Below are 20700 nucleotides of genomic sequence, written 5' to 3' on the forward strand. Positions count from 1 at the left end.
ACAAAAGTCTCTTTAACACTTTGCGGACTAGCCCAACGAAGGGCGTAATGTGGTCCACCAGCCTTATCATTGGTTCCTGACATGCGACTTCCACCGAATGGCTGTTGCCCAACAACAGACCCAGTGCTCTTATCATTGACATAAAAATTTCCAGCAGTATACTTAAACTCCTCCAGAGCCTTCCTGGCCCACTCCTCGTCCTGCGTGAAGATAGCGCCAGTCAGAGCATATGGAGTCGAACTCTCCACGAGTTTCATCGTGTCCTCGAGCTTCGAATCCTCATAAACATAAATTGCTAATACGGGACCAAAGATCTCCTCTGTCATGATACGATCCTTGGGATCCTTCGTCTGGATGATCGTGGGCTGGACGAAGTACCCCACCGAGTCGTCGTAGCCCCCACCCCCGATAATCTCCAGCTGATTAGATTTTTTCGCATGTTCGATGTATCCGGAGATGCGTTTGAAGGCAGCGGCATCGATTACCGCCGATGTGAAGACACTGAAGTCCTGGACATCGCCGACCTTCAAGTTTTCCCTCTCCTCGATCAGTCCTTTTTTGATATCTCCCCAGAGTGACCTCGGCACATACATTCTGCTACACGCAGAACACTTCTGCCCGTTGTATTCAAATGCACTGCGAATTGTTCCAGTGACGACAGACCGAACATCCGCACTCGGATGGACAAAATGATAGTTTTTCCCACCGCATTCTCCCACAAGTTTTGGGTAGTTCTTGTAGACGCTGATGTTCTGGCCCACCTGCGTCCACAATCTGTTGAATGTCGGCACCGATCCCGTGAAATTGATGCCTGCAAGGTAGGGAGATGCGGTGATGGTGTTCCCGAAATCGGGACCATGTGCGGGAACAAAGTTCACGACACCCGGTGGAACCCCAGCCTCACGACAAATTTTAAAGATCGTCCAGTTTGACAAAATTGCGGTGTCGGAGGGCTTCCAGAGGACGCCGTTGCCCATCAGTGCAGGTGTGTATGCAAGATTGCCACCGATTGCTGTGAAATTAAAGGGAGAAACAGCGGCGATGAAGCCGTCCATTCCCCGGTATCTCATGGAGTTGAGAGTTTCTGAAGGATTTGGAGAGATGGGTTTGTATTTGAGGGCGTCTTTAACGAAGTATGAGTGGATCTTGAAGAAGTCGATGAGTTCTGCTGCGGAGTCTATCTCCGCTTGAATGACGGTTTTACTCTGGCCAAGCATCGTTGAGGCGTTGAGCTCTTGTCGATACTTTCCGCACATGAGCTCAGCTGCTTTCAACCAAATTTTCATTCGAGTGTCGATCGCCACTCGCTCCCACTCGCGCTGCGTTTTTGTCGCGACATTTATCGCGCGTTTTATCAAGTCCGGAGTAGCGTGATAGTACTTGGCGATTTTTTTCGAGTGATTATGCGGCATCGGTTGGTACTGCACTCGATCCGTTCGGATTTCCTCATCACCGATTACAATGGGAACGTCTTCTAGGGAATTGGACAGACGGGAGAGGGTTTTTTCGAGCTCCTGACGCTCCGGTGAGTTCTTCTTGTAGGTAAGCACTGGCTCGTTTGCTAGCGCAATGTCCGGTGGTTGTGGAGTTGTGATTATGGAACCTAGAGATCTTGCTCCGAGTCTGAAAAGTGAAAGACAAAGTTTTCTGTTTAAGTTTTCTGAAACTTCAGAGGCCATTTTAGGGGATATATTTGGGGTTCGAGGAGATACTAGAGTTCTTTCAAAGCTTTTTAAACAAAAAAATTATGTAGGAAAATTTATGATACTGAGGACGAAATGTGAAATAAAAAAGATGCCCAAGTCCTTTTCTATATGATATGATTATTATTCCTATATTCAGTATAATTATTAAGAACTTTGTTGGGAGTCTTTAATTTTTATTGTTTAGTTCTATTTTTTCATAAAGAATTTTTATTTAAAAATCGACATTTTGTTTGGATTTTCGTATGCTTTCTTTATATATTTACTATTTTCTTTTATTCTGATGATATCGGTACACACTTGTCATGTATTTACTATTGATTGTGAGGTTTGAGGAGAGGGGAGGAGATTGGGATACCCCACCGTAAAGGTCACTTTTACTACGCGATAAGTTATCGTTTCTCGTAAATCCGTGAATGAGTGCATCTTATCGGGAATTGCCATTTCTTCAAATATAAATAAAGTATCGAACTCTTAGTTTGATCATTTCCTTTCCCTTCTTCTCATAAACAGCTGATCCATTCACCAAAACTATTTGAATCAATTAGCAATTAAGAAGAGGAATTTTTTGTAATAATAATGCAATTCATTGATTGTTCTACGATCCATTAAAAATTGTTCCATTGTTAATTTTTAACTTTTTTTTATATTTCAATGAATATAAACAAATCAATGAAGCATGTGGAAATTATACGATTGATAAACTGTCAAGTGGGGTTCTTGAAAAATTTTAAAAAGACATAAATTATGCAAAGAAAATCGCCAATAATAATGGACATCATCGAATGGTTTTAAATTTCGAATTTGTTGTGCTTCGATTATATTTTTTTTACTAAATTTATAACGCCTTTAGACAATTAAAAAGATGGTTTTTATCAAAAGTATCAATTTGACATTGAATCTGTTAATGATCAAATGATTGTAAATAAGGCGCTTATGACTTTGAATAGGCATTACGTGACATACTATCCGAAACGTTGAAATTATTCAACATTAAAAATGTAAACTACAAAGATAAAAAGCGAAAAATCACCTAAACCAACAGAAATAGATGCAATCATGTGACCGATTTTTGAAGGTTGTGCCCTCCAAAAAATTTAGAACGAGTGCGTAAATCATCCGTAACATTTTCCCCCACCTCCAGAAACCTCTTTAAAAATACAGAAATTAAAAAAATACTGAATTCGCACAAACGATAATTTTCATCATCTAGACAAAATCCACGAAAAAGCACTCTTTCCAAATAATTAACAGGTGTCATATAAAAAAGAATTAATAACAAAAATATTATACATGAAAGATAAATGAACTTCCAACAGACGCTCCAATGGAAAATTCCAAATAGTGCCTCCCCTTTTAGTCTAGAGTACACCTGACGCCCTTCAAACACCCCAAGAGAATCAGACAATCTCGAATTTCACTGCCAATACTTTTTTACCAAAAAATAGATAACGATAATTTAATCCTCAATCTGGAATACACGAATGAAACTGCAAATAAACGATAAAAAAATATCGAGATATATTTTGTTGCAATGTAAATAGAAGGTTCGAGAAGAAAGGGACTACAGAGCACTATAGAAATTGTTAAATGTAGATTGAATAATTTGGAAGAGTTTGATCATAAATGGAATAAATTGTTTAGGGTTTAATTTGGAATAAAATATAATTTAGAATAAAATATAATTTGGAATAAAATATAATTTGGAATTGTTTTTACTCACTTCTGACTGTTGGCGACGAGCGCCTGTCGGCAGAGGCTCAACATCCTGGTGTTTATGAATTTAGATAACTAGGGTATATCTACTGATGAGGTGAAGCCCTGGAATGATGATTGGGAAGATTTTTGACGTGAACGATATGTTTTCGAAGGTGGAGTGTGGAAGAATTGGAGGAATTGGGTGGACCGATACGATTCGTCACGGAAAACACGTCGGCCATCATCGGAGTACATCGGGGACTGAGTGGCCCGGTGCCAATGGGCAATCGCATCTCTTATTTTTTTCTCTTTTACTCCTTTCTCCTTTTCTCCTTTTCATTCACAACGGCAGTCATGACGCATTACCCACGTGCTACTCCAAATCTCCATCTGATATTTTTCTCTAATTTTACACTATTAAAAAATCACTGCAATTTCCTGGGGTGGTAATGGCATGTAAATTTCTCCTTACGTCAGTTTTTATTCATTTATCTTGAAAATTCGAGATATTTTGGGTTTTGGGTAAAACGAGGATTGATTTTGGAATTTTTCATTTTTGATTGCGTCATTTTTTCATTATTGACACAGTGTTATCTCAATATAAATCACTACATTCACAGAGTAAGTCATAATTAGACCACAAATAATCAGCTCAAGATCTTCTGCAAATCTCAACTAACAACGTGTTTGATTATCCAATATTTGATGGAGAACCTTCTCATTTTTCACTAAATGAAAATTGACTCGAATTGGGTTGATTCTGAGCCAAGTCTTGTTCGAATTAAATCAGTGAAAAATTGTCAAGCAGAAAACATTCAACGGAAAATCCCTCAGATAATAAAATAAAAATGTGGAAAATTTTCTTTAACCCACGTCCTGGCTGAGGTATATTCTCAAAAAGAGTAGTAACTGAAAAAAATGTACTCCACAAGCATCTCGTTCCTGTTAAAAAGAGAAAAAAAACTCTTTATTAATTTTATGTACAACATTTACTTGGAGCCATTACTGTAAATTCATCTCCTGAAATGAAAATGTTTCCTCAATTCTCCTCTTGCTGCATTTGCAGTTCCCTCAACAACTGCGCTCTCTGCTTCTCTAATTCATCCTCCGAGAGTTCATGGTGTTCTCCATTATCGTGAATTGATCCTTCAGAGTGTCCAGAAGGTCTACGATGTTTCTCCTCCTTCTTTTTCCTGTCTGGAGAGTCCTCAGATGATGGTAAACGTGAATGCGACCGCTAGAAGATAAAAAAAAACACTCGATAACCAGTTCTCGTGAATGAATAAATATTATTAATATTATAAATATTTACCGAATGACTTCTGCCACGCTTTTTCTTACTCTTCTTTCTCTTAGTCTTTTTACTCTCGGACTCTGAGCTCTCTGATTTACTCAAGGGACTGAGGGATCGTGACTTATGCCTTTTTTTCTTTCCCTTATCACTGACATCAGACTCAGGCTGTAACAAAAACAACAGATATTCAATAAAAATAATTTCTTAAGCGATCTTCCCTATAAAATACGGGACCACTAATACTGCATATTTATTAAAATCTCGAAATATTAAATTAAGCCCCTCGGCCCCAATGCAGATCCGAATTGATTCGATAAAGAAATAAGAATAAACTTACACTGTGGCTCCTGGACCTGGACTTCCTCTTCCCTTTCTTCCCTTTCTTCTTTTTACTCCTAATGTGATGATGTCCACAACTCTCCTCGAGATCATGCTGATACTCCTTGAAAATGCGGACTTTCTCACTCTCCAAAGTAATCGCCTTGAAGTCGGCTTCCTCTTCAAGCTTAGCTCTGACCTCTTCCCAGTCCATCTGATAATCAACCTCAATATTCTTCAAAAGTCCCTTAAAAGCCCCCTCGAGCTTCTTAAACTTCCTCGTCTCCTCTTTGACTCTCTCCTTTTCCCTGGCCTCAGCCTTCTCCAGCAGTAAATTATAAGTGAGCTTAACATTGCCTGCGTCAAGAGTCGCCGATTTTCTATCCTCACAAACAACAGTGGCAAAAGCTTCAAACGTCGTATTAACCTGGACCTCAAAGTTTTTATCCTTGAGAATCTCCCTGATGATTTTCTTCTCATCATGGAACCTAGACTTCAAATCCTCAACGTAAAACTTGAAGAGATCAAGTGGAGTGGATCCAGGCTGTCCCAACATAGCAGAAAACCTGAGATCTGCACTGAGCATTGGATAAAGTTCAACCCACAGTGACATAGACGTTAATTTTCCCTGTTCATGAAGTTCATCAAGGAGCGATATGAATCCATCCCTGTTCTTTCTCTCCTGTCTCTTCCTCCTTTTCTTCTCCCGCTCCTTCTCCTCCTCCTCGTCCTTCTCAAGCTGTCTAATATGATTCTCAAAAACAAGAAGAGCATCCTCTTTATCCATTTCCAGAAGGTCAGCATCCTCAGCAAAACCCGAGTGCTGAAGCAGAAGAGACTGTGCCTCCTGCCAGGTTGTCCTATACGTGACATCAGTCATGGTATCAAGAACCTGGGCCAGCCTCTTGGTATTCCTTTTCTTCAGGAGCTTCATCTCCTCCTTTTCCCTTTTAGCCAGGTTGAAGATAACATCTTCATAGATATCCCTCCTGTCGGAGTCCCCAACAGCTTTCCATATCTCAAGATTAGCATAAATTTCCTCACACTTGTAATACTTTGTTGTGCTAGTCATCCTCTCGTGATTAAGAAGAAATTGCTCGAGATCCTCCTTGGCTTTTTTCAACCTGAGTCTCTCTGTTTCCTTCTCCTCCTTGAGCTTCTGAGTTTTGTAAGCATTGAACGCTTGCTTTCGCTCATTGAGCTTCTTCATTGAAGGATATCTTGGATCACTGGATATCATCTTGACAGCTTGCTCCCAAGTGGCATTGGACGGCACATCGCGTTCCTTCAACAACTCCTTGAACGCCTCAATGGCTTCCTTTTTATCCTTAAACTGGACCTTTGGCTCTGGGGTTGATGTTCTGCTTCCATTGGCGGAACCCTTCGCCGAGTTGCTGTCATCATCAGGTTTTGCTGGTGGTGTTGGAATATTAATAGCAGCTAATGTTGCCGCCATCGCCTGCTCAATGGCGGATTTACCGGAATTTGTGGATTCGGGGGTTCCCACGACATTCGGCGATGAGTGCTGGATTAATTGAGATATACCACCGGTATTGGTGGCACTTGCCACAGCAACAGCTGCTGCTGCTGCCGCCTCTTCAGCTAGGATACGGTTTTTCAACTCCTCGAGCTCTGGAGGAATCGTCCAACGGGATTCCTTGGAGGTTACGTTGTGGTAATAGACTTTGCCGTTTTCCGATTTATACTCTTTCCAGGGGCACTGGGAGAGCAGCAGTTCGGAGGGAGTTTTTAATTCGTCGGGCTTTTCCCAGAGAGATTGCTTTGTCGTTGAGTTGTAGTAGTAGGTACGACCATCCGGCGCTTTGTGCTCTGTCCAGTCAGATTTTTTATCCGTGGGAGAGGTCGAGGGAGCCGGTGTTGGTGTCGAGGGGTTTGTCAGAGGGTGGGGAGATGGATTTGGAACGGGGGATGAGGGATCCGATGGCGGGAGGGTTGGTAGGGCTGGCGCTGTTATCTGTGGTGGAGCCGCTGAAAAATTATCAGAGAATTCAGACAACTTGAAATTATAGAGTTAGATATATCCAGAGAGAAAGAAAGAAAGAGAGAAAGAGACATACCATAGTCTGTGATAAAACGATAAAACCCATTAAGAATTATTCCATTCCGAATTTTCAAGACTTTTCTTTATTTAAACAAATATTAACACATAAATTAAGTATTCAGAAATTAATCGATTGATAGACAAAATGGGATTATTCAAAAATAAAAAAATTCTTAATAATGCAAACTAAATTGTTAATAATAATGGACATCATTGAGTATGTTTGGAATTCTGAATCGTCTCACCCATGTTTTTTATACTAAATCTATTATTTCGTCAAACAATGAAAAGAAAATATTTCCTTTTAAAATCATGAATTTGTGTTTCAATTTTATGATAATTAAATGATTCTCAGCAAGTCGTTTATCATTTTAGATCGTTATTATAGAAAGACCTTCAGCTGTCTTAATTTCTATTACAATAATTTAAATAATAACACGTTCAGATTACCCACCACTGCTCTATTATAAATTCCCGAACTGATGTTCTATTCAATTGAGATGAAAAGGTTTTTCTCAATATATACTATTTGTTTTTAACTGAATTCGTATTTCTGTTTTTTCGAACAAATATTCATCTACTGAGTATTTTTTTGAAGAAATATCTTTGAAGAAATTAATTTTCTGTTGGAGAAATGTCTCCGTAGTACGCGAGTTTAGGAGAAAATGTGAATGAATACTTTGAATTACGAAGTTTTTAGGTTTAAATCTCCTTCTCAGTTTCAATGAGCATCCATTTTACCCCATGTGTCCATATAATCTCACGATTTCTTATACTTATAATTTTCAAAAGCTCAGGTTCAGATTGAAGTGAAATCTCTTTTAATAATTTTCAATTTTTCAATCGAGTTTTTATTCCAATTATCAGAAAACAAAGACCCATCTACTGAAGAATTCTTCAAGATGATCATCCAATATAATTAGGCTGGAGATGACCTAATTAAACGAATTTTAATGGGACTATCGCAAAAATGTGGTTTGAGGCGAAAATGTGAATATTTTCATTAAGCCAGTAAATGGACGTCCATTTTATCCCGGGTTTCCATATTACTGCAGTATTTTCTGTATAATTTTCATAGACTCACCAATGACTCCAGGCTCTGGTGGACCCCCAGCAGCCATAGGATATCCAAATCCAGGTGGAGGTATGGAAAACTGAGGAGGCATCATTCCAGGTGGTCCTGGGGGCATTCCAGGTGGTGGAATGAATGGTCCTGTCCCCATCATCGGTGGGCCATACCCTGGAGGCATACTAGGAGCTGCTGGAGGATAACCTGGTACTGCTGGCGATGGAATTCCATCATTCGATGCCTTAAAGTCCACATATTGAGGTTATAAAATTCGAAGATTAAAAATTTATGATTTTAGACATATCCTAAGTTTTTCGAATTGTGGTAATGATCACTTACCATTTTATTTATCTGTTATTGGTGATATTACTTCGATCAATTCATTGGGAATTGGTTTTTCGGAAATTTTTTGAGGACTCGAGGGCTCAGATTTGGCGTTCTTGCCGGCGTTGTTGTTTGATGACATCGACCAATGACATCACTTGGTATTTTCCAAAGTGTCTCCACCTATTGTCATCACTTGGACATTGAAAAATCTCCAACACCCGATGAAGGTGTGACGTCAGCCGTCAATCATACAACAATTTGCCCCGTCTAAAATTCAATAATCCTCATTAAAAATAGTAATTATACCGCTGGATGCCCCCAAAAAGCGTAAACCCCCGATTCCCAGAGATCCAGTGAATTGAAGGATGATAATCTCATGAGAATTCCATTAATTGTCCCTGGGTCGGTGTTATAATCAACGGGGAAAAAGAGGTTGGAGGTGGTGATTGAGTCTCAAACTCCAAACACGTCAACACGGAAGCTGCTATCTCCTATCATTGAGGAAGTATTGTTTGATAAAGGACGTGAAAATGTTCAAAAAATTCAAGGATAAACTTGCCGAGGAGATGAAACAGTCCCCGGCTAGATTGCAGGCTAGTATGCAGCAATTGGCACAGGCTGTGGTATCACCATCAGTTTCCAACACCTCCATCCAGAGTCTCTCAGTCTCGAACGACAACTTCTCCTTGACAGAGGAGGGAGATGAGACACCGAAAAACAGCCCAAGCCACCAGGGATTCCAGAGTGTTGATCTAACGTCCCCCAATTCTCTGGGACTCTCAAGACATTCCTCAGTGTCATCAGTAACGAGTGGAGACACATCCTCCCTTTTTCCTATTTACGAGGGCACCCCCAGTACGTATCATCTCCAATCAGACATGGATCAGTCAGCGAGTGAAGCAGACGATAACATTCCGCCAAACCTCGAGAGAGTTACCAAGGAGCAAGTTTACAGTGCCTACAGAAAGGTTCAGACTAAGTACCACAAATACAGAGGAAGGTACACAGACCTTGCAACTCACTACAGGGAAATGGAAAGGGTGAAAAGCAAATTGGAGAGTCTCCTGGTGGAGACACAGGACAAAGCTCTAAGGAGGATTGCAGATCTGAAGGAGCAGTGCCAGCTGGAGCAACAGGCAAAAGCTCACCTTGAAGAGGCCCTCAGGAATGATATCGAGGAGAAGGATCACGTCATTGGAACACTCAACACAAAGGTAAAAATTCAGAGAATATGGCAAAATCTAGTACTGGTATCGCTAATGGAATAATAAAATTCTTCATCAGTAATCGCTGAGGTCATCTAATTCTGCGATGTAATTCTATGATGTCTCAATGAAAAATAAATATATCACTAACTGAAATAGTTTTCAAATCAGTAATTTTAATATGATAAATTTCTATAAAAAAAAATAGAATTTCGAATGTCAAATTGATTCACTATAATAAATTGATTGTCTCCTTAAGATCAGAGAATATTTCACAATATCAATAAATATTAAAAAACAAAGATCATATATTACTGTTAATGTGTGTTAAAAGATCTTTACTTATTTGTAAATGACTTCTGAAAAATCTTCAGATGTCTTCTTCGATTGTAAACATCATATTATCTATTATTGTTATTATTATAAATAATTATTGTTTAAAAACTAACGATTGCGCCTGCCACGGGCAGGTGATGCTCTTGCAGGCCACCACTCCAGCCCAATCGTCAGACCTCTTGGTAGATCTTTCTCCGCCTCCAGAAGAGCCTCCAACCCCTGAAACCTTGACCCCCAAGGCTAAATTTGAAAAGCTTGAGGCACTCCTCCGCAAGTGCAAGGAATCTTTGAAAAAATCCAAGGATAAGCTGCTGGAGGTGACGGAGGAGAAAAACATTTTGGAACGGGATTTTGAAACCCTGAAGAACTCCAACGAAGAAAAGTTTCGCCTCCTCGAGGACGATTTAACCATCTCCAGACAGGAGATCAACAACCTGAGGGATCAACTCAATAATCTAAAGACGAGAGAGGAAGAGTCGGCTATTTCTCTCGCCGAAAATAAACTCTCAATTCACAGAGAACTGGAAGTGAAAGAAGAGCAGATCAAACAGTTGAATGAAGAGTTGGATAAAGTGAAGTTGAAGAAAAGTGAAGGGGTAAAGGAAGTCCAAAAGGAAATGCAGGGTAAATTAATCGAACTGGAGACGAGAATGGGAAGTAAATACCACGAGGAAGTTGAGAAAAATAAAAAACTCACAGAGAAAATTGAAGTTTTGCAAAATGAGAGCGAGAAAAATGAGAAATCCCAAGAGGAATTGGAAAAATTGAGGGAAGAAATTGATTTCTTGCTGAAGGAGAAGGAAAGAAATGAGAAATTAGAGGAACAGTTGGAAAAATTGAGAGAAAAAATCGACTTTTTCCAGAAAGAAAAGGAAAGAAATGAAAAATTGGAAGAGGAATTTGAAAAGTTGAGGGAGAAAATAAAGATTTTGCAGAAGGAGAACGAAAAAATACCAGAATCGGATGAGAAGTCGAAAGAATTGAAAGAGAAAATGGAATGTATGCGAAAGGAGAACGAAAAAATTCCTAAATTAGAAGAACAGCTGTCGAAGGCTCGAGAAACTCTCGAACAATTGTCCAAAACCGATGATAAATCTTTTAAAGACGAATTAATTCAGACTCTGAACTCGAAAATTCAGATTTATGCTACAGCTGTGCAGAAAGCTAAAGAGAAAATCGATTCTCAAAATTTGAAGATTAGGGAATTGTCGGAGGATTCTAAAGCAGAAGAACTAGAAGAAAAGAATCTGGAGATTCTGGGAATTAGGAGTGAGTTGAAATCCTGTAAATCGACTATAGGTGATCTCAAGGAGCAGGTGAAGAGGACCTCTGAAGAGGCAGCGCAGCTGAAGAGAGAGAAAAATTGTTTGATTGCGAATATTTTGGATTATCAAAAGAGGATTCGAGAATTAAGGGACACTTGCGAGAGCATTAAGAAAGATATTAATGAATTCAGAATAAGGGAGGCAATTCTAGAAGTAGAAAAGATGTTGAGTGACAAAATTAATGGGATGAAGAGTGTTGAGAGAAATTCAGAGGCAAAAAATGAAGAAATGAAGGAGCAAATGCGTCAGAAATGTATAGAAATTGATGCACTGAGGGGTCAAGTTGAAAGTTTTAAGGAAATTGTAACGCAGAATGGAGAATTGAAAGGAGAATTTCAACGAAAATCTTTGGAAATTGAAGACTTGAAAGAACAGATTAAGAATTTGGAGGTTCTGTCGAAAACAAATGGTGAATTATCTTTAGAAGTTGAAGAGTTGAAAGAACAACTTTTAAATTTGGATAGCACTCGACAGAAACATGAAGAATTAAACGATGAAGTTCAACGAAAATGTTTAGAAATTAAGGAATTGAGGGAAAGAACTGAGAATTTTGAAGAAATCTCAAGGACAAATGAAGAATTGACTCTAGAAATTGAAGAATTGAAGAAAAAAATTGCGGATTTCGATGAAATTCGACAGAATGAAAATGAAAAAATGGCAGGCGAAATTCATCGAAAATCTTTTGAAATTGAGGAATTGAGAGGTAAAACCCAGAATTTGGAAGAAGTTTCACAGATAAATGGAGAATTATCTTTAGAAATTGAGAAAATGAAACAAAAACTTGAGAATTTCGATGGAATTTTACAGAAAAATGAAAAATTATCATCAGAAATTCAGCAACAGCATTCAAAAAATGAAGAACTGATAGAAAAACTCAAGGATTTTGATGAGATTCGACAAAGAAATGAAGAATTGTCGTCGGAAATCCATCAAAAGTCTTCGGAAATTTCGCAGTTGATGTCAAAAACCGAGCATTTCGATGAAATTTCCTTTAAAAGCAGTGAATTAACAGCTGAAATACAAAAACTTAATTCAGAAATCACCCAAAAGGACCTACAGGTTTCCGAAATGCTGCAAAAAGTCCAGGGCTTTGACGAGATCTCACAAAAGAACAACGAACTCATCACAGAGATAGATAATTTAAATTCCAAGATATCCGATCTCTCAAAATTACATGAAGAAGTATCCGAATTCAGGAACAAATCAGAAACTCTAGAATTGGAAAATAATAGACTGATGGATGAAATCTCTCAAAGAACCAAAAACGAACAGATCATAAATACTCAAATGATGAATATGAGATCAGAAATGTCCAAAAATGAAGAGACAATCCACGAAAAATCGTCAGGACTCGATGACCTCCAGCAAAAATATTCATCTCAGCACAAGGAATTATCGAATCTTAAAATTCAATTTGTCGATCTCCAGAAGCTGATGGAAGATAGCCAAGAGGAATCCAATCGCCTCAAAGAAGAAATCTCCAACAACCAAGAGCGCCTGGTAACTTACCAGGAAGAAAAAGCGCAGCTGGAGGAAAAACTCCAACACCTGGAGGAGAATCTGAGGATAAAATCCCAAGAACTGTCTTCACTGTCATCAGAAAATTCCTCCAACATGCAGCAACGGAAAACGGAAGAAGAAAATCACGTGAAGACTATGGAAAAATTGAAACAAACCGAGGACAGAATACCATTAATCGTTGCTGACCTCGAATCTACCAAAGAGCAGCTCCGAGAAGCTCAGGAGAGTCTTCAGAAGGTTCGGGAGGACCACTCCACCTTGAAGGACAGCCTCATATCGAAGACCGAACTAATAGAAAAGCTAAAAATCCTCAAAAATAAACAAACGAAGGCAATCCAGGATCTAGAGTCGAAAAACGAAGCCCTGAAGACCTCTTCCAACATCTCCAAGACTCAACAGGAAGATCTCATCGAACTCCAGCAGAAATTATCTCAGTTGTCTTCTGAAAACTCCGAATTATCCTCAAAACTCTCGGCTCTAGAAGCCGAAAGGCCTGAAATTGAAAGCCAACGTCAGGAGGTTCTTCTCCTGAAGGAAAAGCTCTCGAGTGTCCAGGCGGAGTCCGATGACTATCAAGGGGAGATAAAATCCCTGAAGGAAGCCCAAAACGAATATCTGCAGAAAGAAGAGAGTCATAGAAATAAGGTGAAAAATCTTGAGGATTTGAAATCTACGCTTGAATCAGAGATATCCAGGATTAAAGGAGACCTTGAGGACCAGCAGACGACGTTTAGATCAAAATTGGAAGAGGAAGAGAGACGCCACCAGGAGGAAGTGAAAAAAGTGGAGGACGAGAGGGAGAGAATTCGCACGGAGAACCAATTAGTAATTGATGAATATGTGAAGAAGCTAACAGAGAAGGACGTGGAGATCAAGGAGCTGCTGGAGAAAGAGTCGTGGACCAGTCAGCTATTGGAGGAGTTGAAGAAGAGATCGGAGAGACTCGAGGGGATCGAACAGGCTCAAAACCAGGGAAATTCAACGGGACAATTGTCAGTGAGAATGAGGAGCGACGAGGAGAGGCTGGAGGACGAGAGGCTTCATAAATTAATCGAAGAGCTCCAGGGACAGCTCCAGGCCATGGAGTCCAAGCTGATCACTTCTCAGGCCAAGGAATCACAGTTGGAAATTCTTACTGATGAGTTGAAGAAAGAAGTTGAGAGGTTGAAGGGGTTGATAGGGACAGCTGAGGAGGAGAATGCCGTCAGGATGGCGCAGCTAGTTAAAGAATTTCAGGCTCAACTGCAGGACAAAGATGGGGAGATCCAGGCAGCCCTGGGCAAGAATTTTGAGAGGCAACAGGGATATGAATCAGAACTCGTGCAGCAGTACAAAGAGCAGCTCAAGGACTTTCAGGTTGAGCTCACTGCCAAGAGCGAGGAGATCGAGAGCCTCAGGGGGAGGGATAAGGAGGTCCAGAGGCTTGTGGAAACCATCAGCAGTATTAAAAGGGAGCATGCCAATGAAGTGAAAGAAGTGGAGAGGAAATGGAGGAATATGAAGGTCAAGAGCGAACAACTCGAGGGCATGGAAAAGGAGTGGCAAAGGGACAAATTTGTGAGTTCTCTCTTTTCTTTTTATTTAGTCTATATATTTTGTTTTTATATTTACGTAGTATAGTTTTCTTTTACCATTTAGTTCTAGATTTTTTGAATATTTTTGTTTTTAGTTAAATATGTCCTTTTTAAATTGCTTTTTTTAGGCTTTTTGTTGATTTTTTCTTTCATTTCTTGGTTTCAGAATGAGGATAATGTAGAGGAAAAGGAAGAGGTAATTAATCTGATTGATTTTCTCATTATTTAGTTGGTTTTGCTAGTCTGATTTGCACTTTACCTTGCTTTTGCAATTTTGCTCCTTGCGCACACAAAATTATCTTCACTGTTTTTGCGTTTTGTTATTATTTCATGACTCACGATGTTTTAAGGCGGTGCAAACATTTTTCTTAATTTTTTCTAAGCTTTCAAAAGAATTACAAAACTAGAAATAGATAAAACGCATGAAAAGTGTCGCACTGCCTTGGAACTTAAAAATAACGTCACATTTGGCTAAAATGTCGAACATTCTCAATTGCTAATTCCTCAATTTAATTTAAAACCCGTATATTATCCCACACTCTTCTCTATATCTGTTATAATACTTAAAAGGATTCATGCATTTCGAGCTGGTATAACAAAACAGGAAATCTTATGTTTGAGAAAATGATGCCTGTGCCGTGCAGACCTAGAGGATTAACAAATTTCATAAATTTTTATTGATTTATCTATTTCAGGAATTAGAAAATATGTCGAGAGTGGCAATGGCTGCTGTACAATCCAATACAGGATCATTCCATTCTCTCCAGCAGACTCTAGTTTCCCAGAGGCGAGAACTGGCAGAACTTCGAAAAATCGTAAAATTAAGGCACGATGCATTGGAGGACTCGACGGAGATTGAGTACCTCAGGAATATCCTGTACGAGTACATGATGGGTCGAGAGACTCTGGTTCTTGCACGAGTGATAGCTGCCGTCGTCAAATTCGATCAAGAGCAGACCAATAAAATACTTAAAAAGGAAGAGGATAAATTAACGCTTTTGGGATCTTTGGGGTTGTCTTAAGACAATCAGATTCTCTCTACATGATGAATCGATGGGACACCACTGATACCAAACTGCCAGAGGAAATCGTGGTCCAGAAAATAAAATGTGGTGAAAGGAGATCATTTTGAGGATTCATCCCTTCTTTACTTCTCTGTCTCTGAAATGATTCAGTCTACGGGGCAATATCTGCGAAAAGTTGATGGATCTTTAGAAATTTTCTTTTGACACTGAGAAAAATACGAGCAGGTACTCGAATTAATCTAGTTGCAATCAAACAAATCGTGAAACATTATCAAAAAATAATTTGGGCAATTCAAATTAAGACGTCGCAAATACGAATAATGACTTCATCTTCAATGTAACGGAGTATTCAATATCAAACGTGAATCATTCATTTGAGATAACATATTTCCATCTTTGTTTATGAAATGGTGGGAAATAACTACTCCTGTCACATATCTATCTGGACTGAACCTATTTGTTGTAAGAAATAATCTTAATCTCAGTACAGGCTCTAAATGATTACCACCAGATTTGTTTTTTGGTCATTTTCAGTGAATAATTTGTTTGTTTCAACGAGATTTTTTCAAGAATTTACTGATTTTTTGCCTCAGTCTACCGCTAGATTAACGAATTAATAAAGTGTAAAGGCCGGAATTTAGCTAGTGATTGATCAACCGACATCTCCAGTGCTGCAATTAATTAATTAACTTCATTTATTGTATTGTTAATTTATGTTGAATGTTTATGTAAATATCGCGAGATATCGTTTTTTATGGAGATTTATTGTGCTCTTGCTTATAAATATTGTGGATTGGCGGAGAATGTAACTCATTAAAATACGAAGAATACCTGATTCATTTATATTCTCCTTATTTTAATTGATGAACTACAAGTTATCCCTTCAAACACTAGCAAAAAAAATCTAAAAAACACTGTAAATATGTAAACCTGTAATTGTACAACAATTTTAATTAAAAAATCAAAAGCCTTATATATATAATTCTTCTAATTAACAGCATTTCCCACGATTTCCTCGACTTTCTCCACTTCACTCATCTGACTCTTTTCCTTGAGCTTTTTCTCTAAGAATTCTTTTCGATGAGTGATGGGTAGGTGTTTCTGTCTGAAGAGGAAAGTCTCATCTCCGTCGGTGTTGAAAGTCTTCGCTCCCTGGGGCCCACCCAACGTTTTTAGGGCTTTATTTCGTTGCAGAATCTTATCGTAATACTCGATGCCACCTCTTATGTAATTATCTCCTAATTGAGCTAGATGTTCATCAGCCCGAGACTCGTAGAACCTGCCATTGCAATCGAGAAAGATTGTTTATCAAAACTCGCAAGTATTTACAAAAAAAAATATTCATTTAAGGCTCGGGTGGATTATCTAGAAAAGATAATTTACTCCGAAATTCGGATTCCTAATTACTTTGGCAATTAATCGTTTTTTTTTTCAATAATTGTTGGCTAGCGTTGTAGCGGTTGTCAACAACTATACCGCTAGCTAATAATTATCATAAAAAAACGATTAATTAACGGAGTAATTAGAAGTCCCAATTTTGGAGTAAATTATCTTTTCCAGACAGTCCATCCGGGCCTTAAGACCCGCATGTACTATCTATAAATTGTAAATATTTTATAAAAACAACATAAAATTCAAACCAAAGATTGCAATAGTTCAATAAGTTCAATAAGTAGTGCATGCGTATCTTAACTATGAGATAAAACTCTTCCTTTTTTCTTGATAAGACTTATTTTCAAAAAACTTGTCAAGTAATATTCCCAGATTTCTTTCAATAACAACTATTTAAAAAATGATCTAATAGATGATTGTTGAAAAGAATAATATATGGCAGAACCTATGATAAATTTAATATCAAGTGATATCGATAAATAGAGCTAATTTATGTGTATAGTTTTGTAAAAATTCATGAGATTTCATTCAGACTATATATTGAGAGAAAATTGAAAAATATTACATACACATACGCATATATAATTACATAGACGCATCTAAAAATCGTATACTAACACTTATGAAGTCATATTTAGCGACATAGAAAAGGAAAAGGGAAATTTGAATAACTGGGAAGCTTCTATTGAGAATAACAAAAGATGATGGTTGGAAAATTTCTCTGTAAAATAGATTCTCCAACAAACAAATGATTTCATCATTCAACTTCCGTAAATTACCTGATTAGTGAATCCTTTTGCATGCACCAGACGCCCCAGAAAAACAAGCAACTCAGTGTATAAAGTATTACTCTGAGCGCTCTGGGCCTCGTATAGAGATCCAGAGACGCGTTAGCTTTGGAAGTGAATCCATAGCATCCAGCAGTTAACATCCCTGAGTTGATCGAGTGCCACAAAATTTGGTTACTCTTCGTCATGAGGACTTCCCTAGCCATGGCGTATTTCTTGGCATCGTCTGAGAGGATAAGAGACTCCAGCAACTGTTTGGCATCCTCTCTGTTCCAGTTTATCGGCTCTTCATTCATGAATATGTCATTCTTTTTGACTGCCGAGGTTGAGTCATAGGTGAAATTAATTGGGAATCCGATGTAAGTGCCCGTGCGAGCGGACAGAGAGCCCATGTGATAAACGTCAAAGCCGAAGACCATGAACGACTTCGAGAGTAATCGGTAGTAATCGTCGAAGGAGAGATCGTCCAGAACTGACGAAAACAGTGACTGAAGCTTTGGGGGGACTTCGAAGGGGTCATTATTCCTGAAATATTATAAATAATTTCACGGTGAATGATATTTGTACTGGAACAATACACATTTTCAATTAGATAATTAGAAAAAAAGAATGAATGCGGTATTGAATGAATTCTTGAATTGGTGAGTTGGAGTTTTTAAAAAAGAAAAATCTGACTTTTCATGGAAAAAAATTACAAACAATATGTTCACCCTCACTGATGAATGATTACATCAGCTTGGAGGATAATTTATGCAGCGATTGGTTGGAAACTCATTTCCTAATAATATGAATAATTTGAAAAGTTTGATTGAGTTGAAAAAAATATTAAATTCAATTAATGAGTCACAGGAAGTCTGATATAACTTTTTAAACGCGATACTCATGCATACATACAAAATCCATGTGAATATATATATTTGGGATTTTAGAGCAACGTCAGTAATATCAACGAGAATATTTCTAAACTTCAATTTAAACAATCTACTTAAGACGTTTTCGACTCTCCTAAAGTTCAAACTTTGAAAATTCACGGTGATGTCCCGTTAAACTCAAAACAGAAAAATGATTCTCTCACTTTCTCATTGCAACCAAATCACGATATTGGTTCAACATAAATGTGTGCGGTAAATATGTTGCGAGGGAGGTTGTAACACAAGCCGCAGTGGCTGATACAGCCACAAATGTTCTTCCTGTGCGTGTCAAAAACCATGCTAATCGGCTCGCCATGGTTACGTCTTCTTCTGAAAATGTGGAACAGTAAGAAATTATCCAACAGGAAAGATGAGTGATTACAGATAATTCTCCATGATTTTTCAAAGGGTTTGAATTATAATTACCTGAGATATTCCCGTCGTCTCCACAGTTTTTGACTAACTGTCAATTCCTGTCAATTATTCGGCAATTCGAGCTTTTTTACAATGGACCGGTCATTATTGTTAATGCCAGCAGGAGAACCGGGGGAAATTAGCCGCGAGGTTAGGTTTAACCTTTCGGTAAGGAAGAGGTCGTCATTGGTTTAAAATGTTCTAAATAGAACCTGGGGCAATGTAGATATCCCAGGGTAAGACGGACGAAAAAAAGTTGGAAAAAAAAGAAAGATGAAACATAACATGAAAAGAGTGGAATTAATCTAAATTAGGTCCATAATTAGGACTGTAGCGCTCAATATGAATCACAACATATATCGATACGAGTCGACGTGAGTTGATTTTTTCTTCATTAAATCCCGTAAAAAAAAATAATTTGCATATCAATGCAACAATAAAAATTCACTGAAAAGATCTCTCAATTTTTTCCGCTCTATTTTTAAATTTCCGTCTTTTCCGCAATTCTTTGATCGATCCTCACGATAAAAATTGAACAGCAATAATCGAGTACTGAACGAGAATTGATTACTTGGATTCGAAAAGAAATGAAAGACCCCTTCCAATGATTCCAGTTGATCCCAAACAATTCAGTTTTAAACTTCAAAGGCGCTCGAAAAGATAGAATCATTTTGAAAAATGAAAAAGACGACTGGGAAGACTAAAATTCTTTATTTTACAGCAGAAAATGATGAAAACATAAATAGTCTCAGTTAAAATTAACATTAATAGTCAATGTAAATATTCGTAAGAATTGTTTTAATATGTATTTATTATTTACTGTACAAAATTTTCATTACTCTCATACCACAGAAATAGTCCCGAAATGTTACAATATTTTTCACTTTCTCCCATGAATTTTCATGTCGACGGATAGATGAGTCGGAAAAACTGTGGACAGCTCGAAAACTATCGATATTATATATCGGAAAATGTAATTCAATTTTTAAGTGGGAAATTTAAATTTCCTACAAAAAATGTCTCGACATCTCTCCACAAAGCCCCTTTTAAAATATTCACGAAATAATGACAATCAATTTTTAAACACATCCCTTTCAAGGCCCTACGAGTATATCGTTATAAAAAAGCAGTGAAAATGATAAGAAAAAAAATCAAACTTACATAAACAGTACAAGAATTTGTAACCCTTCTGAAAGGATTAAATTTACTTGGAATTTGACAGCTAACAAATTAGAAGGCAAAATCCATCTTAACCATGACAGAGGGAGTGATCGAATTCCCAAAAATTATCCGTAAATATTGCCAAAATTTTTGAAAAGCAATCAACATTGTTGCACCCCAGAAGAAATACAGATCTCTTGTAATAAATTTAATGACGTATTTCAACTGATTTATTTACCTGTGAGATAATCAAAAATTTCACCGTTTCAAAAAATATTTATATGCACATATACTCGTGGGGTTTTAACCCAACTGCTTCGATTTTTCATCAACAAATCACGTCATACCTCTGGAAACTCCATCTCGGAGGATTCCCCCATGTATTTACGGCGACAAATGCCAACCAGATATTTTTTACTCATGATTTGTCATTTTCTATTTTTTTTTAATAATTCAATTTTATCCTATTCCCAGGAGTGAATTCACTTGAGTCTTCCCGTTACATGACGTTACCTGGAACATCTATAATCGATTGTGGTCTTTTTTCAGGATTAGCTGGTTCTGCTTTTGGTGTTTT

The 20700-nt window shown here is 38.0% G+C and overlaps 5 protein-coding genes across 6 annotated transcripts in view; 1 reads left to right on the forward strand and 4 right to left on the reverse strand.

Moving 5' to 3' along the window:
• The window catches only part of P5CDh1 (delta-1-Pyrroline-5-carboxylate dehydrogenase 1), a gene marked incomplete in the record, with an annotated part of 4731 nt that extends 1086 nt beyond the window's left edge, over positions 1-3645 (reverse strand). The window contains 2 exon segments of the mRNA XM_011306994.1: positions 1-1623; positions 3427-3645. Of these exon segments, the coding sequence (XP_011305296.1) occupies positions 1-1623; positions 3427-3470 (1667 nt within the window).
• A 701-nt stretch (positions 3646-4346) lies between these two features.
• On the reverse strand, positions 4347-8600 carry Prp40 (pre-mRNA processing factor 40). Its single transcript, XM_011306995.1, has 5 exons — positions 8484-8600; positions 8160-8385; positions 5033-7002; positions 4714-4860; positions 4347-4638 (listed from the first exon to the last, which is right to left on the reverse strand). Exons 1-5 carry the CDS (start codon positions 8484-8486, stop codon positions 4441-4443), a joined length of 2544 nt encoding a protein of 847 aa, XP_011305297.1. The 5' UTR covers positions 8487-8600; the 3' UTR covers positions 4347-4440.
• A 109-nt stretch (positions 8601-8709) lies between these two features.
• Golgin245 (Golgin-245) lies at positions 8710-15939 on the forward strand. Its single transcript, XM_011306996.1, has 4 exons — positions 8710-9685; positions 10147-14415; positions 14599-14628; positions 15128-15939. The coding sequence occupies exons 1-4, from the start codon at positions 9002-9004 to the stop codon at positions 15452-15454; spliced, it is 5310 nt and encodes a 1769-aa protein (XP_011305298.1). The 5' UTR covers positions 8710-9001; the 3' UTR covers positions 15455-15939.
• Positions 15940-16037: 98 nt separating this feature from the next.
• On the reverse strand, positions 16038-19157 carry LOC105267865 (transmembrane protein 177). 2 transcript variants are annotated; one of them, XM_011306998.1, is made up of 4 exons: positions 18975-19157; positions 18713-18875; positions 17629-18162; positions 16038-16736 (listed from the first exon to the last, which is right to left on the reverse strand). In XM_011306998.1, the coding sequence occupies exons 2-4, from the start codon at positions 18862-18864 to the stop codon at positions 16445-16447; spliced, it is 978 nt and encodes a 325-aa protein (XP_011305300.1). In that variant the 5' UTR covers positions 18865-18875; positions 18975-19157; the 3' UTR covers positions 16038-16444. The 2 variants fall into 2 exon arrangements, with proteins under 2 accessions (XP_011305300.1, XP_011305299.1); XM_011306997.1 differs by having other exon boundaries at positions 18713-18878; positions 18975-19156.
• Positions 19158-19739: 582 nt separating this feature from the next.
• Positions 19740-20700, reverse strand: part of YME1L (ATP-dependent zinc metalloprotease YME1L) — a 14298-nt gene continuing 13337 nt past the window's right edge. Inside the window, exon 7 of the mRNA XM_011307000.1 lies at positions 19740-20700. This exon is cut by the window's right edge and continues 1 nt beyond it. Coding sequence (XP_011305302.1) covers positions 20623-20700 — 78 coding nt within the window. The 3' untranslated portion in view covers positions 19740-20622.

Source organism: Fopius arisanus, unplaced genomic scaffold, assembly GCF_000806365.1.
Source record: "Fopius arisanus strain USDA-PBARC FA_bdor unplaced genomic scaffold, ASM80636v1 scaffold00051, whole genome shotgun sequence".
NCBI lineage: Eukaryota > Metazoa > Arthropoda > Insecta > Hymenoptera > Braconidae > Fopius > Fopius arisanus.

Coding starts and splice junctions, on each gene's coding strand:
- Golgin245 (XM_011306996.1), top strand. CDS start 9,002: ATGTTCAAAAAATTCAAGGATAAACTTGCCGAGGAGATGAAACAGTCC. Junction 9,686..10,146: donor TTGGAACACTCAACACAAAG/GTAAAAATTCAG, acceptor TGCCACGGGCAG/GTGATGCTCTTGCAGGCCAC. Junction 14,416..14,598: donor AGTGGCAAAGGGACAAATTT/GTGAGTTCTCTC, acceptor TCTTGGTTTCAG/AATGAGGATAATGTAGAGGA.
- Prp40 (XM_011306995.1), bottom strand. Junction 7,003..8,159: donor ACCAGAGCCTGGAGTCATTG/GTGAGTCTATGA, acceptor ATAATTTTTCAG/CGGCTCCACCACAGATAACA. Junction 4,639..4,713: donor AGCGTGGCAGAAGTCATTCG/GTAAATATTTAT, acceptor TTTATCTTCTAG/CGGTCGCATTCACGTTTACC.
- LOC105267865 (XM_011306998.1), bottom strand. CDS start 18,864: ATGGCGAGCCGATTAGCATGGTTTTTGACACGCACAGGAAGAACATTT. Junction 18,163..18,712: donor GATTTGGTTGCAATGAGAAA/GTGAGAGAATCA, acceptor ATAATATTTCAG/GAATAATGACCCCTTCGAAG. Junction 16,737..17,628: donor CAAAAGGATTCACTAATCAG/GTAATTTACGGA, acceptor TTGCAATGGCAG/GTTCTACGAGTCTCGGGCTG.